Below are 17,500 nucleotides of genomic sequence, written 5' to 3' on the forward strand. Positions count from 1 at the left end.
TCCATGTTGGAATTCCAAGGTTTGTGGTCTGTCTTGAAAGGGCTGTTTATTGATCAAAGTATTTTATCTTGAAAGGGCTGTTTATTGATCAAAGTATTTATTTACCTAGATGTATTATACAGGAAGGGGAGCTATGCTCTTAGTGACCCATCTTTGATTTTTGTGTAATATAGGCAGTGGGCTGTTATACAGGTATCAAATTTGGTGACGCACCAACAACCACTAAACATAAGCACCACAGAACAAAAAATTCATATCTAGTAAGAACCCACACCTATCCAACACTAATTTGTTTTCCTTTGTGGATAAAGAGCCCCCTGTCTCCCACCCACTACCAAGTCAGGAGCAATTCTGCAAGACACACCATGTCCACAGCAGGGCCCAACAGCTGAAGCTGATTTACCCCAGCCACTTCATTAAATTGTTTTCATCCATGAGGTGCTAAGATGGGAGGGAGGATGGAGGGGAGTGGAGTGTATTTAGGGATGGAATGGGTGGGAATGATTTTATGCCTTTTTCTTTTTGGCTACCTCCCTTGTAAGGGGGAAAAAGCCTTGGTATATATATGTATGTACTTCATTAAATGAAACCCTTCTCCCTCATCCACTCATAAAAAAATCATTAGAGAAGCTCAAACGAATGAATATAGGTGCCCTGTACTGTGGCTGCATCTAATGTCATTGGAGTGTTGCCAAGCCAAATGTGTGTTGACACTGCCTTAGTGTAGGACAGTGACCTGAATGCAAAAGTATCAGTGCAATTCTTTCTCTTGGGGATGATTCTCTGTTGGGGTTGTTTCCTCAGGGAGTTTGATGCAATCTAGAATTTAGAAGCCTATTATGGAGTGGTTGTTTAGTGATCCGAGTGTGTACACTTCTGTATGAACATGAGATACTGGGAGTAGGAAATTGTAAATATTTGTATAGACTACTGCTTCTGACCCAGGGCGGTGGGCAGGGTGCAGGGATGACCCGTCATCCAGGAGGTGCTCAGATGAGAGGGAGGGTGGGAGGGGTGTGGAGTGTATTTAGGGATGAAATGGGTGGGAGTGTTTTTATGCCTTTCCCTTTTTGGCTACCTCCCTCGTAAGGGGGAAAAAGCCTTGGTATATGTATGTATGTATGTACTGCTAGAATTGTTTTATCTGCATTTGATGGGCAGTGTTTGTGTAATGTTAGTTTAAGGGGTGGGTGGGATCAAGGATTCTTGCACAGAACTGTGTACTATCTTAGAAGGATTTCCATTTCCAAGTGTAATGTTCTATTGGTGTTTAGTGCAGCCAGCTATTATTTCTAAAGTTATGCTTTGAGTCATTTGTTTGATCCCTTTGTCATTGTTGTATACTAAGCTGTGATTGCATAGTTTAGTGTAGCTCATGTGAGTAAATAAAAAAGCTAGTGTCTCTTTCTGCTGTCCAAATCCTATTCTCAATATGTTTACTATAACGTTTTATGTGTGGGGTGCAGGTAATGATTACATCACATCTGAGGCCAAGTATTTCAAAGTTTGTCTTCAGGGAGTGGTCAACTATATAATCAGACCACTGGGTATTTTTTGATTCACACTAGTAAGGAGTAAGCACCATCACCAAGGACTTGTGGAACTGTCTTAAAGGAGTGGATGACTATTTAATCAGACCACTGGGTATTTCTTTGATTCACACTATTAAGGAGTAAGCAATATCACTGAGGACTTAGTGAAAAACTATGAAATGCTATGCAAAATTAACTAGGAACACAAGAAACCTATCAATTTACCTGTTGTGACTGTGAAGCATTTGTGGAGTGGTTACGGCTGTTCTTGCCTTTGTTGTTTGCTGCCATAACATCCTGCGCCCGCACAGCTCGACCTTTACGCACCATCAAAGGCTCTGTTAGAATCTGAGTACTCTTCCGTTTGGTTGATGCTGAAAGATGATAAATGAAATAAGTCTTTACAAACAGACACAATACAGAAGATATCTCTTGATTTAGGATGGAAGGGCTTTAAGAGGTCATGAGAAGTAACTGAGAAACACTATGTTTAAAGGATGCAAGGAAATAGTTTTCCATACAAATGCATGAATATTTGGAATAGCTTAGAAGGTGATAAAGCCCAAGTTGGAACAATACAAGGACCAATGATGGGTACCTGCATGTGGTGGTGCAACATGGATAGTGAAGTTGCCCCTTTTCAAAACCTGTCCTGTCACCCTCATCACCTCTATCAGGAGGTGCAGCTCTAACAGGCTGACACTTGGTCTATAGACTGTGCCCAAGATCTCTCTCTATTAGTTTAACTGTATTTCTTACGCTTTTTTCACACATGGGAAGCTAACAACGAGTGACTGCTCTCCTCTTCCTACCACTTTCTGCCAATGGTACAGATATAGTCCCCCAATGACACAACAAAGACAATAGTCCAAAGTTTCTTTCTGGAAATCTGTGGAAGGTTCCAAGTGTTGCCAACCATTTTGGAGCTGCAAGTTTTCCACTATGTGAAATATGAGACAGCAATCTATTGATTAGAGCAGTACTTGGATTAACTCAAGTATAATTAGAAAATAAGGATATAAACTAAGTTGGAGACATGATAAATAAGAAAGTAATATGTGATTCACCATGATTTGGATCACTTGCTGGACTCTTAATCGATAGCTACTACCCTCCCAGATAAGAGCTGAGAGCTCATATACACCCTGATCCAAGGGTAATGTGACTTTACAGATACCTAAACAAGATTTAGAAATGGAGTCAGAAGTGGGAAGTAGACTTCAACATTAAGAAATGTAGCATAATGGAGTTCAGAAAATAATAATAATAATAATATCAGGACAATATACAATTGGAACAAAGGAAGTGAAGAAAGTGGGATCTGAAAAAGACCTGGAAGTAAAAAAAAGCCTTGGTATATGTATGTATGTATGTATGAGTTGTCCCCTGATAAACAAATAAACAAAATTGTTGTGTTGGAGAATTCTACAACTTGTTAAGATCAATAAAGGTGGATTTTACCTATTTAGACAAAGAAATGGTTAAAAAATATTAGTCACACTAATAAGGCCTACTCTGGAATATGCTATGACACTATGGTCACCCAGTACCACAATGAATATAAGGAAAATTGAAAGAATCTAGAGAGCAACCAAGAAAATACTCCCAGGACTTTCAAACCTGTCATATGAGGAGAGAGTGGCTAAATTGAAATTACTGACTTTGGAACAAAGAAGAAAATCCAATGGGAGGGAGGGAGGAGGGTGGAGGGGAGTGGAGTGTATTGGGTACGGAATGGGTGGGAATGGTTTTTATGCCTTTGTTTTTTGGCTACGTCCCTTATAAAGGGGAAAAAGCCTTTGGTATATGTATGTATGGAACAAAGAAGAGAAAGAGGCAACCTACTGACCATCTACAGAATCATGAAAGGCATGGAAGTCCTTAACAGAAAGGACTTACTAATCTGAGACAAGAAAAATAGAAGAGGACACGAGGGAGAAAAAAAAAAAAAAAAAAAAAAAAAAAATCCATACAGAGTGGTAGACATCTAGAACAAATTGGACAAAACAATAGTGTTTATAAAAACCATACATGAATTTAAGAACAAACTAGACACTGAGATACAAAGATGGGACACCACTAGCAAATCTTCCCTTCCCGTAAGATACAACTAGGTATGGTTGTAGTACAGATGAGAGTAAAAGGGAGGAGATTGGCAGTATATTTGTGAGAAGAAAGATAAATGTGTTGGCAATGAATGAAGCTAAATTGATAGGAAGGGGCGAGTTTGAGTTTGGGAGTGTAATAAGTGCACAACTTGCCATCACTTTTAATGATAGATAGATAGATAGATAGATAGATAGATATATATATATATATATATATATAAGCACTAGTGTTACAAATGTCATCTCCTTTATGGGATTGCTTCTTCTGTACTTTATATGTGTACACAATTAGTAATATCTACTATTACACCTAACTTTTTTTTTGTACATACATACATACATACATACATGCATATACCAAGGCTTTTTACCCCTTACAAGGGAGGTAGCCAAAAAACAAAGGCATAAAAACCATTCCCACCCATTCCATCCCCAAAACACTCCATTCCCCTCCACACTCTACCCTTCCTCTTATCTTGGCACTTCCTGGATGACAGGTCATCCCTGCATCTTGTCCACTGCCCTGGGTCAGAAGTAGTGTCGCAAGACACAGCACATCCACAGCAAGGCTGCTTCATTAATTCGGCGACCCCCTCTCTCCATCCCCTTATGCAGAAAAGGAGATGGGGAGAAATCCCTTCGGGCTGCATCAGTTTTTCTCACAAATACTACCTCACCCCCCATCCCCAACCCATTCCACCTCATGTACCACAACATCATTCATATACAACCATTCTCCATTCACCCCTGTTCTCTGTCCTCTCCCATCCTTCCTCAACAGACATTCCCCTCTTCCCCAAAGCCCCTTTTACCCCCATCCATCCATCTCATCCTAGGTCACCCCCTCATGTTCACTCCCTCCACATCTGCCTTCCATATCTCTTTTACTAGTCTTTCTTCACTCATTCTTTCCATGTGTCCAAACCATCCCAATACTCTTTCATTCACCCTATCTTTCCATGTGTCCAAACCATCCCAATACTCTTTCATTCACCCTATCTCCCAATTCCCTTACCACCCCCGTTCTCCTCCTCACCTCCCCAAAAATAAAATTACTCCAAAACTTCAATACCTGGTAATGACATGCTCCCACTATATTTCAATACATTCTTACCTCTTATTTTTTCTATAATTTCTTTAGGTAAAGCATCTTTGATCTTTTGGTGAGTAGGAGATGTAGGGGCTGTCATCCGCTTCTGAGGCCCACTAGTCTGCAATTTGTTCCTTTGTATCACATTAGAGGGTTCTGCATCTTTTGTGGTTACTGGTGTGGACCCTGTGTTGCCATTAACTGCTTCTGAGGCTTCAAACTGTGCCAAGAGGCTGTCCAAGTCACCCGCTTCTAGCACTGAATAAAATATATCACATGTAATTAGTGTAAAATTTTGTGCAATACATGCAAAAATAACGATGATGTAGTTGTGTAAATTTAATTTCAATACCTATTCAACTTAAACAAAAATCCAGATTTCAAATACAAACTGATCTCCCACTTCATAATACCAATGGTATTCATTAAATATAATTACAATTTGCCTCTTACCTGGTGTATTTTCCCCAATTGTTTCAACATCGACTTCCTCTTCTTGAAGAACTCCACATGTTACTTCTTCACTGGCCACTACCTTGGGCTGAGGAGTTACTGGCAACTGAGGAAGAGGGACCAATGATCCTGATTCATTCACAACCGCAAGAATAATTGAACCAGCTGGTAACTTAACATCTTTGCCATCAATTTTCAGGGTCTTGTTACCTGGTATAGCTTGCACAGACTTTACCTGAAATACATTTGGTTTCAAGTTAATATCAACCTCAAGATGTCACCGATAAAAACCTGTGATGGAATACACAATACAATGAGTTACCATAGATTACTACCAAAAAAACTTTAACAAGAAAATTTTATTTCTAATCCCTTTCCTAAAATTACATTTTTCCATGGCAACAATAATTCAGTTTAACACTGCAAACTCCCCCTATCCAGAGGCTAGGTTGGCGCCCCTTACAGAGGACTTTGTAGTGTGAAATTTAATGAACCATGTTCTTAGTCCAACTTGCTGGCAGCACGGTTAGAACTGTCATCACCTCCACCTCCACAGCAAGTAGCAATGCTAACCCAGTCAGCGGCACCTGGGTTAAATTGTCACATGAAATGTCTGACAAAGGGAGGAAGTTATACTGAACTGGCTAATAAAGTTTTTCAACATGTGCCTAAGAGAGGGGAATGTGTCAGACGACTGGAAGCATGCTTTTATAGTTCCACTATACAAAAGAAGGACAAAGATTAATGTATTAGCTTTAGAGAGATCAGTTTGATAAGTATGGTTCAAAAGGCATATGGAAGGGTGTTAACTGAGAGGATTAGGAGGGGAACCTTGGGAAGAACAGTATGGGTATATATGAGTGGAAGTGGGGGCACAGATAAAATTCTCATACTAAGGCAGGTATGCAATAAATTCTTGGCAAAAGATTATGATGTCTTTTTGGGCTTTTGAGGATTTGAAGCAGGCATATGCCAGGGTTGACAGAGGGCAATGTGGGGTGCAATCCAGATGCACAGGATTAGAGGAAGCTGTTGAAAGTAGTCAAAAAAAATTATAGCATAGTAGAGCTTGTGTTATGATAAAGATTTAAGAAAGTGAGTTTGAGGTGGTATGGAAGGTAAATACAGGTACTCCTCGTTTAACGACCTACTCGGTTAGCGATGACGCGGAGTTACGACGGGCTTTATGACATTCGTTTAACGTAAATCTCCCGAAGTTACGACGTCGTGTACGATAATTAAGTTGGCTGAGGCAAATTTGTATGATGTTATAAATGAACTTGTACGATGGATATTACCTGTGAGGTAAGGTGTTCTGAAGCTTAGGTCTACATTACCATCCTGCAAGCTGCAAAAACTACCTGGGGTACAGTATATACCGGTAGTGGTAAATTTTTAGTTTCGACCATGGGCGCAATATAGCAATAGAAAATTATTTTGTAAATTATAATGTATCAAAGTAATATGCAATTTTGTGAGCGGAAATACAAAAAAAAAAGGTGCTAAAACAAATTTCGTAAGTAACGAAGTCATGTCGGACGAATGGTACACCATGTTTGTTATGATAGATGCCGATGTCGAAGAAATAAAAGGATGTTGAATTCGTCTAACCTAAACTAAACTAACCTGACCTGTGTTTGATAAATCATTACCTGCAAATTAAATGTCATCCGGCTCGTCCTCATTCTCGTTGTCGTGAGAGACGTTGGCAGACGACAAGATGGAGTCCTAATCCTATGCTACCGACTTCGTTCATTCGCATATTTTCTTGTAGCATGGTATTTTTTTACTTTCATTTCCGCCCACAAAATTGCATATTACGTTGATACATTTTAATTTACAAAATTAATAATTAATTTTCTATTGCTATATTGCGCCCATGGTCGAAACTAAAAAAAAATACCCCAGTATTCAATATGGAATGTCAGCATACGCGGATTTGGTCATATACGGTAATTTCAGGAACCTAACCACCGTATATAGTAAATAAAGCTTTAATGTACTGTATAAAAGAGGGAAAATACACAAAAATAAAGATACATGTATTGCTGGACATTGTACATACAGTACATGTACATATATGTATACACTTTCGCTTAACGACCAATTCGGTTAACGACGGCGTGCTGGTCCCAATTGTCGTCGTTAAACGAGGAGTGGTTGTACTAGGGTGATTGGTGGGAATTTCAAGACTGCAAGAGTGAACCACTGAAAATGGTAGAAGTGGAACAGTTGCTGACAGTAAGCTTTATGTATGAAATGTGCAATAAATATGAGAGAGAGAGAGAGAGAGAGAGAGAGAGAGAGAGAGAGAGAGAGAGAGAGAGAGAGAGAGAGAGAGAGAGAGAGAGAGAGAGAGAGAGAGAGAGAGAGAGAGAGAGAGAGAGAGAGAGAGAGAGAGAGAGAGAGAGAGAGAGAGAGAGAGAGAGGGGGGGGGGGGACAGGACAGAGGACAGAGAGAGAATAGAGAGAGAGAATAGAGAGAGAGTAGAGAGAGAGTACAGAGAGAGTGGAGAACGTAAAGAGTAGAGAGAGAGTGGAGAACGTAAAGAGTAGAGAGAGAGTGGAGAACGTAAAGAGTAGAGAGAGAGTGGAGAACGTAAAGAGTAGAGAGAGAGTGGAGAACGTAAAGAGTAGAGAGAGAGTGGAGAACGTAAAGAGTAGAGAGAGAGTGGAGAACGTAAAGAGTAGAGAGAGAGTGGAGAACGTAAAGAGTAGAGAGAGAGTGGAGAACGTAAAGAGTAGAGAGAGACATAGTAGAGGGCGTAGAGGGCATAGAGAGAGAGAGAGAGAGAGAGAGAGAGAGAGAGAGAGAGAGAGAGAGAGAGAGAGAGAGAGAGAGAGAGAGAGAGAGAGAGAGAGAGAGAGAGAGAGAGAGAGAGAGAGAGAGAGAGAGAGAGAGAGAGAGAGAGAGAGAGAGAGAGAGAGAGAGAGAGAGAGAGAGAGAGAGAGAGAGAGAGAGAGAGAGGGGGGGGGGGGGGGAGAGATGAAGGAGAGAGGAGGGAGAGGGAGGGAAGGGAGAGGGAGGGAAGGTAGAGAGGAGGTAGAGAGGTAGAGAGGAAGGAAAGATGAGAGAAAGTGGAGGGAGAGAGGAAGGAGAGGAGGGAGTATTGTACAGTATTGTAGAACAATCACTTGTGAACAGAGAATAAAATAAAATAGCACCAAAAATATCACAAAAAAAATACAACAATGCAAACTTTTACTTTTTTTTTTACATGACACGACATTCTTTTATAATACCAGTGATACTGTTAGTCTATTCAACTTTATATGAGTATATCCTTATAGAAAAATCTACTGTGAACAATTTCCTACAAAATGAAAAATGCAGCAAAATCAATAAGCACATAAATAAACAAATAAATAAATAAATACAAAGTAACAATAATAACAACAAAAGGTTAGATGATAAACATTTATGATTGCTGGTACTGGCAACACCCAACCCACTTTTGGGTGTGATGAGACATGTTTAATTGACCAGCCAAAGTGTTAACCTTTCAAGGCTAATGCAAACAGTTTCTGTCTGCTGCTTTAGGACCGATGTGACTTCTCTTAGTGTCCTCCAAAAAACTTGTTTTCTTTCAGTTGTTTTTGCATTCCTTGGGCAAAATGTGAAAACACTGCATTCCTTTATGGGCTAAACAATTTACAACTAAGATGGTCAAAATTAATCATAAAATAGATATACACACCCCTACAAAACACCTACATAAAAATCCTTTTAAATTCTCAAACTGTCACATCCAAATCACTTACATTTTGGCATAACTAAGTTTGACAATTCCAAAAATAATGTCTGCATTTTACTGTGGTGACGCATTTATAGAAAGTCCATTTTGAATTAACTAACCTCAACTATTCAACTAAAGGTTTTCCCAACGTCTCTTCCAATGTTTTTTCCAATTCTGTTTTTAGAATTAAAAAATACCTTATACTTCATACATGGTCCTTATCCCCTTCATCCACCTTCCACCTTTACAAATCGTGTTCCAACTAAAGCCTTATGATTCTATTCAGCTTATGGCAAGGACTCTTTGCTGAAGGTTTCATCTTACTTAACCCTTTTGCTGAGATGGCACCATTACAAATTTTGTTCTGGCTAATGCCCAATTCAACTTGGGACAGGCCCTTGACCTAAAGGAGTTAATGAATCTGAATAATTCAAGATTCACTCTCATGATTCTGCAATCTACATTTGACTATGTTTACAAATGCCACCCACAGTCATGCACATGTTCTGTAAGCCTTCATCAACCAACACCCTCTCACCTTAGCAGGAAGTGTGAGACGCGTGATGGTTTTAGACCTGAATGCTGCCCCACCCAGGGCAGGGGAAGAAGAGCTTGTTTTGCAAGTGACAACACTCACCTTTGAAGTTCCTCCTCCTTCGTTTGTCACCTGAAGCATATCAACAGCTTCATCTGGAAAGCAGTCAATCATGTGTAGAAAATTACTAAACACAACACAGAGCAAAATGCTTGACACAAGTATCTTTTAAATCTTATTCGACACAATGCTTACCAGAGTTTGTTTTGATTGGAGTGACTGGGACCTCTGAAAGCTTTGGTGATTCTGCCAACAGTGAATCCCCTTCATTGCTAGTGAACTCCCAAGCAGCTTCTTCAACCTTGACACTTATACTGTCATTCAATTCAGGTTTCTGTTCTTGGCTACGTGCACGTTGACGGGAGTTATCAATGATGAGGTCAGGAGGCATGCAAAGTCCAGTCAGGGAGCTTACAGACTCTGACCTCTCCCGTTTCACCACCATGGACATTGTTACTGCTTCATCTACCACCATGTCCTCTTCATCTGAACCCTGAAATTAAATTGATTAAGTTATCATACCAACTAACCTGAAGTGAACTCCAAACATCTGTATCATATATCAGTGAGAATCAAGAACTAATTTTATACATACACCTAGGTCTCTTAATCCAACACTTGCCAACCACCATTTGGGCCCAGATCATTAAATCACTTTGGAAACTGGTGGTGTTTTATGTCTTGAACCACTTCCTAAAGTAGGTTTTTGTCCTGGGCACAAGACATAAAACACCACCAGTTCCCCAAGTGGGTTTTTGTCCTGGGCCCAAATGTCCACACTATTGGCGGTTGGCAAGTGTTGGATTCAGAGACCTAGGTGTATACTAAAGGGCCTTTTACCCCTTACAAGAGGATGACCGATTCAAAGTATATACCCACCCTACATACATCCAAAAATTTATTCATTGTTCCTTAAGGATGAAGGGTCATCACTCCCCCACCACACTGCTAGGGTCAGTGACAACACAAGATGTGACAGCACTTCTACAGCAGGGCTCAACAGCCAGAACTGGTTTCCTCCTCCCCCCCCCTTCCAACTGCTTCATTATATGGCAGCTCCCCCTTCAATTACTCAAGAAAATATCTAGCAGACAAGATCATCTCTTCTGGTTGTGACATCTCATCCATTTACAGCCACTTTCCATTCACTCCCATCTTTTGCACTCTCTTCCTTGTTCCTTTTAATAATACTAATATATTTATTAGTATAAGTAGTATCAAAAGTATTCATGTTATCACTAATAATAATAAAAATAATACCAACATACAGTGATCCCCCATTATTCACAAGGGTTAGGTTCCAGCGCCCCTTGTGAATAGCAAAATATCACGGAGAGGATGCACCTTTTAAAAATTACTTAGAATACCATTTTAATAGTACAAACCTTGTTTTATTTCTTTTATACTGTTTTATGATATAAATAAATGTTAACTCCATTTTTTCTTTTTAATACACTGTATATATATTTTCTTTTATAAATTACAGTAAGACAGACCTGAACCCACCAATAATGAAAGCTTGGATTAATTTTGCACCCCGAATGACTACTCTCAGCTTGTCAGCCAATACACTGATACCTTGAGATATGATCGCCCTAACGTACGAAAATTTTGAGATAAGATGTAATTTTTTTTTCATTTACACCCTAACATACGATGAAAATTTTGAGATATGATGTGATGTGCGATAATTTGAACCACAAGCAGTAGGTGGCAGACTGTTCACTCGGTTCCTGACAATTCCCAACACTTCAGTTTGTGTGTTGTCTTCTCATTTACATCTTCGCTGTTTGTTTGTCGTGTCTGTGTCTGTTTTGTGTATTATTATTTTGATTTCTGTGCATAATCATGGGTCCCAAAGGTAAGGACAAGGATAGTGCACACCACATGAGTGTGGTGTGCAGGTGACTTAGCAAAAGAATATGAACACAATGCATCAACAATATCCACGATCATTAAGCAGAAAGAAGCAATAAAGATGATGCAGCCTTCCAAAGGCATCACCATTATTTTGAAGCTTAGAACAGACCTACATTATGAGATGGAGTGCCTTCTTTTAATATGGATTGAGGAGTTGACTGGTGACTGTGATGAAAACAATAATCTCAGAACAGGCTATTGCTATCTTCCAAGACCATAAACGTGATGCAGCTCCATTTGCCATTATCACCCATCTCCATGATATATGATAACATTTATCATTGTTATTTATTATTTTATCATTGTGAGTGTTATTACTCATATATTTATCTATAAATTGTGCTTGTTTTGTGTAATTTAAGTTTGTTTTGGGGTAATTTCATATCACTGGAATGGATTAATTCTATTTCCATTAATTTAAATGGGAATAATTGTTTTGATATACGATTTTTTTGACATACGATGGCGGTCATGGAATGAATTAATTTCATATCTCAAGGTATCACTGTAGTTTGGCCAGAAACATTGATGTTGGAGATACTGGCATCCCATGCCACATATTGATTGTTTATACTGTATTTAAATTTCATATTAGTTTATGTACTGTTTATTGCTATTTTGCTTGTTCTTAACTAATATATGTATAATTATAATTAAGTAATAATATTCTTTAATGTCCAATAAGGGGGGAAAAAATAATGTTTCAAGTACTAGCATTGTGGGAGAATCACAAATACGTTCCATGGGAAAAGTTGTAGATATGCAGGGTTGCACATGGTGAGTCAAAGACAGGTGGAGGTTCACTTTTCATACATATAAAAAACTCTTCCCCTTATAAATTTTGGGAGTGGTCAAGTCAACGCATACAGCCACCCAACACCTAACCCAAACCCACCTAAAATACTATTCTTTGTTCTTCCAATAGTTTCTCATGGAAGAAGTCATATCTGTCTCCTGCTACATCCATTCAGTCTTCATTCACACCTATCTTTTGCCCTGTCCCTTTCACCCCACTCCCAATCCTCTCCCTAAGGTCCTTCATCTGTTTCTGCTTTCCACACTCTTCTTACTAGTCTTTCCTTATTCATTCTTTCCATATGCCCAAACCATCTTAGCATTCTATGCTCCACATTTCTCATTTCAACTTTGTAAATAATAATAATAGTTGCCTAAAGTTTCAGTGACAAGAAACTCACAGCACCATAGTAATCAGTAATGACCCTCAACCCCTTTGCACTGATCTCTCCAGATAAAAATGTTGGACTGTCTGCATATGTTTCTATGACAATAAGGGGTAGGGGGAAGAGGAAAATTAGTAAGAGGAAACAAGTAGTAAGAAAAGAAGAAGGAAGAGGAGAAGCAAGAAGGAAAAGAAAGAAGAGAATGGGAGCAGCCACCAGTTATCAGCTCTTTGTAAAGAATAGGAGAAAAGATAGTGGAAGATAAGAGATCTTCGAGACAAGTGTTGGTGGGATCTGAAGACAAGCCGTAGAAAGATGCTTCTCTCTAACATCCAGTACTGAAGGACGACCACATGCAGCTTCCCATCTCTATCAGAAAAATCCAAGAAACTAAAATAATTTTGTGTGTGTGTATTTATTTACCTAGTTGTATTTATCCTAGTTTGCATGCATGTAGTTACCTAGTTGTATTTACTGTACCTAGTTGTATTACACAGGAAGGGAACTATGCTCGTGGTGGTCTTTGTATCTTTCAGCATCAAGTTTTTTCTTAAAATTTTGAATAGTATTTGCACACTGTTTCTTTATATAAGTTATTCCAGATATCCAGCACTCTGTGTGGGAAGCTTTTTTTTTCAGATCTTTTCTATAGTTATCTTTTTTGAGTTTCTTTCCATGACCTCTTGTTTTTTCATTGACATTTTTTAGTAAATCATTCCTATCAAGGATTTCCATTCCTTTCATGATTCTATAGTCAGTAGATCACCTCTTTCTCTTCTCTGCTCCGGTGTTTGTAGTTCCAATTTCGATAATCTTTGTTCATATGTTAATTTGGAAAGAACTGGTGCCAACTTTGTCGTTGCTCTCTGTATTCTTTCTAATTTCCTTATCTTTTTAGTACTGGGTGTCCATAGTGTCACTGCATATTCTAGTTTTGTTCTAATCAATGTAACTAATATCTTTTTTAATAATTTCTTCATCCAAATAGTAAAATGCCACTTTCATTGACCTTCAAGCTATTAAGGTTGAAGGTTTCTCCGAGTATTTTGTTTATGTTTATCCGGTGTTATATCTTTGCTGATTATTACTCCAAGGTCCCTTTCTGAGTACACTTTTTTTATTTCTTCTTCACCAATTTTATAGTTTTTTGAAATTCTGTTTTTACTTTTTCCAAACTCCATTATGCTACATTTCTTGATACTAAACTTCACTTCCCACTTTTGAGTCCATTTCCTTCGTGCATGTGGGTGCGTGTGAGAGAGAGAGAGAGAGAGAGAGAGAGAGAGAGAGAGAGAGAGAGAGAGAGAGAGAGAGAGAGAGAGAGAGAGAGAGAGAGAGAGAGAGAGAGAGAGAGAGAGAGAGAGAGAGAGAGAGAGAGAGAGAGAGAGAGAGAGAGAGAGAGAGAGAGAGAGAGAGAGAGAGAGAGAGAGAGAGAGACTAATTTAATAGTTTCATTAATGTCCTGGTTGTAGTTGTGTATTCTATAAAATTGCCTAACAAGCTAATTAGATTTATCAAGTATATTTTCTTACAACACAAAAAAATGACAACCCATTCAAGACCACTGTCTCACTTTTGAATTCTATTCTGGCTAGTGCCAGATGATTTCATTCAACTGCAGAGAACCAAAGGGTCAAGTTGGCTGAAACAAAGACATGCCTGATAATTGGTGCCCCAAATATGAGTACAAGAACCCTCTATAAAAACAAAGTACCAAGTTTAAACATTGAGTCCCATTTTCATACCTGTGACTCTGTATCTCCACACAGACTCTCCGGTAAGGGTGACAGGAGAGGAAGATGAGCTTCCCGAAACCACTGTTGCACTGAATTAAGTCTTGGGCTGCTGAGGTGGGAGTGGTACTGGTTGTGTGGGACATGGCTCCCTTGCCAACTGTGGTTTGTACTTGTGCCAGAGATGCTGTGGCTGGGACTGCTCAGCCTATAAGGAGAGTCTGATGACACAGACATTGGTACATGTCTCACAAATGGTCTTGGACTCTGCATGCGAAAGGGTAAATATGGTGAAGTTGACAAATTTGCCACAGCCCTACCTGGTGCACTTGGCATGTCAAAATTTTCAAATCTGGTTTTCTCTCCATCTTCATAAGTGACTGGTGTCATAGGAAACTCCTCAATATCACATGGATTGTCTTTATATACTGGTTCACACATCCCATTATTTCCCTTTTGTATACAAGATGGGACTGTTAATGTGAATGAATTGCAATTCCCTTCTACAGGACTCATGGTAGAGGGAAGAAATTCAGCTTTGGGTATGGGGGAAACTACTGTGGGGGTTATCCAGCTTGGTCTTGGACCCTGAGGAAGATCCTGATCCAAGTCAATGGGCTGATATGAAACACTGGTTGTACATTCTTTATAGCCACTGTGAACCTCGGTCCCTCTGTATGCTGGGGTAAGAAATATGTCATTTGGGCCATCACTAAACAAAGAAGACTCTTCTTTATCACTTGATGAATTACAGAAGTCCTCAGCTTCAAAATCAGAAGTGCAATCCAAAGCCTTGTAGGCATCACTGAAATTTGATGGTGCTGACATGTTCTGCAGACCGTACAAGACTCCCTTCTCCTTTGCATTCTGTTCAAACTCTTCCATTATACTTGCAACATCATTCTCTACTAAAGCATCTACTGTAGGAGATTCCTTAACCCTCCTCGGCTTTGCACTCACTTTAGGTTCTGAGTCACCATCAAGCTCTGAGAGGACAAGGTTAAAAGCTGGAAGTTTGTTGACATCATAAACATCTGTTGGAGACCTATTACTCATCTCAAGTACAGCCTTCTCCAGAAGTTGAAGTCTTCTTTGTTGTGCTAGGTTCTGCATTTCAATCCGCAGCACCTTCTGCTTCAAGAGGTGATTCTGGTTGACAAGGAAGTCATCTGATGCCTTCCCTAAATGCATCTCCAATTCCCCTGAGGCACTCTCAGACCACATTCCATTCATTTTTCCAAATTATGAGAAATGATTCACTTAAATAAAATCACTGTCCACTTAAAATTTTCAATCAAATTTACCCACACCACAATAATCTTTTGATGTCTTTCCAATCAAATTTCTCCATATCACGGTAATTCTATATCTGAAAATATCACTCACATTATTTTGCTATTCACAGTTATTAAGTCATTAATTTCCAAAATAAAATTTTCTGCACTTTTTATTTTTCCAAATCAGTAATATTATACATGTAGCATCATATTTATATTTGATGATGCACAAAATAAACTGTCAAGACACAATCCTAACAACCAAACCAATAGACAAGCCCCCAACATTTACATACAAAGCACACCTAACAATGGTGGGAGTCACCCTCACACACAACCCTCTATACAGACCCCACAATGGCACAATATTCCTCATACCCACTATAGCAATGTCATTGCTCTTTGCTAGATTCATTAGATAGGCTCAACAATGGTTAATGTATTTTGGTACTAAAAACATCAGAGATCATCTCTCCCTTCTTCAAATTTCATAAACACCCTCATCTCCATTCCTATTCCCCTCTGCACCCAGCCCAAGTTCTCTTCCCAACAAATTCAACTATATTCCCTCAATTCCACCCCCCCCCAAATACGAATTCTGGTGACATCTCCAATTCCTCCCACCCAGTTACAGTAACAGACCTAGAGTAAGAAAACAAACTTCAGTCTTATGTTTTTAAAAGATCTTTAGCAGTGCCTGTTGACTATTCCAGGGTTATAGGTTCCCTAAAAGTGAAACTCAAGTCAACAAATATTTTCATATTTATTATTCACTACAGATCTGTCAATGACTAAATGCACACTATCATAGATCTGGCCTGGAAATAGACAAATTATGTTCCAGATTCAGACACAATACATATAATTTTACAATCCCCAGTATTCATACAATTCAGACAACAACATATTCTCTTGAATGACTCAGAAATCAAATCCATTGTCATAGCCAGATACCAAAGAATCAAGTTTTCTGAAAGTAAGGGCCAAGTCTAAAGAACAACAGGCCAGTTTCAAGAGCTCCCTACACTTCAGAAAGAGTGAGAGAAACAGACAGAGTGAGGCAAGAATGGGACGGACGATCGTGCTTTCCTGGATTTACAAAACGTGTTTGATACAGTACCACACAAAAAACTATTAAGAAAAATCGAAACAACAGGTGTACAAATTGTTGAAATGGATGGAAGATTTCTTGCATGGGAGAAAAATGAGAGTGGTGCTTGGAGATAATACCTTGAACTGGGAAGAAATAATAAGTGGAGTCCCACAGGGTTCAGTATTGGCTCCGATAATGTTTGCCATATACTGTATATAAATGACAAGGATGATGTAGAATGTTATGTGAACTTCCTTGCAGATGATGCAAAAATACTAAAGAAAGTACAGAAAAAGACTGTGAATCACTACAGAGAGACCTGGACAAAGTCTGGGAATGGAGCCAAAAGTGGGAAGTGAACTTCAACATTAAGAAATGTAGTATAATAGTTTTTGGAAAAAAAAATCAACATTAAGAAATGTAATATAATAGTTTTGGAAAAAAAAAAAGAATATCAGGACAATATAAAATTGGTACAGAGGAAGTAAAGAAAGTTAGTTCTGAAAAGGACCTAGGAGTAATTACCACATAAGACATGTCACCAGACAAGGATATAAACAAAATAGTTGGAGAAACCTACATTTTTACTAAGGCTTTTCATTATTTGAATGAATGGTAAACAAATTTTTTCTTATATATACATACATACATATATTTATATATATATATTTATATTTCTATATATTTACATATATATATATATATTTATATATATTTATATATATATATATATTTTTATATATTTAAATATATATATATATTTATATATATATATATATAT

At 38.6% G+C, this 17,500-nt stretch overlaps 1 protein-coding gene across 6 annotated transcripts in view; it reads right to left on the minus strand.

Moving 5' to 3' along the window:
* Nucleotides 1-17,500, minus strand: part of LOC143024626 (uncharacterized) — a 109,532-nt gene that overhangs the window by 26,316 nt on the left and 65,716 nt on the right. For 2 of the 6 annotated variants that reach the window (XM_076183511.1, XM_076183510.1), the window contains exons 2-7: nucleotides 14,362-15,718; nucleotides 9,711-10,008; nucleotides 9,459-9,610; nucleotides 5,184-5,418; nucleotides 4,755-4,988; nucleotides 1,758-1,906 (exon numbers count right to left, since the gene is read on the minus strand). In XM_076183511.1, the coding sequence (XP_076039626.1) occupies nucleotides 1,758-1,906; nucleotides 4,755-4,988; nucleotides 5,184-5,418; nucleotides 9,459-9,610; nucleotides 9,711-10,008; nucleotides 14,362-15,582 (2,289 nt within the window). In that variant the 5' untranslated portion in view covers nucleotides 15,583-15,718. The remainder of the gene's footprint in view (nucleotides 1-1,757; nucleotides 1,907-4,754; nucleotides 4,989-5,183; nucleotides 5,419-9,458; nucleotides 9,611-9,710; nucleotides 10,009-14,361; nucleotides 15,719-17,500) is intronic. The other 4 variants (XM_076183515.1, XM_076183516.1, XM_076183514.1 and 1 more) reach the window with 3 other exon arrangements.

The sequence above is a fragment of the Oratosquilla oratoria genome, chromosome 4 (assembly GCF_046742065.1).
Source record: "Oratosquilla oratoria isolate Oo_2021 chromosome 4, ASM4674206v1, whole genome shotgun sequence".
In the NCBI taxonomy this organism is placed as follows: Eukaryota; Metazoa; Arthropoda; class Malacostraca; order Stomatopoda; family Squillidae; genus Oratosquilla; species Oratosquilla oratoria.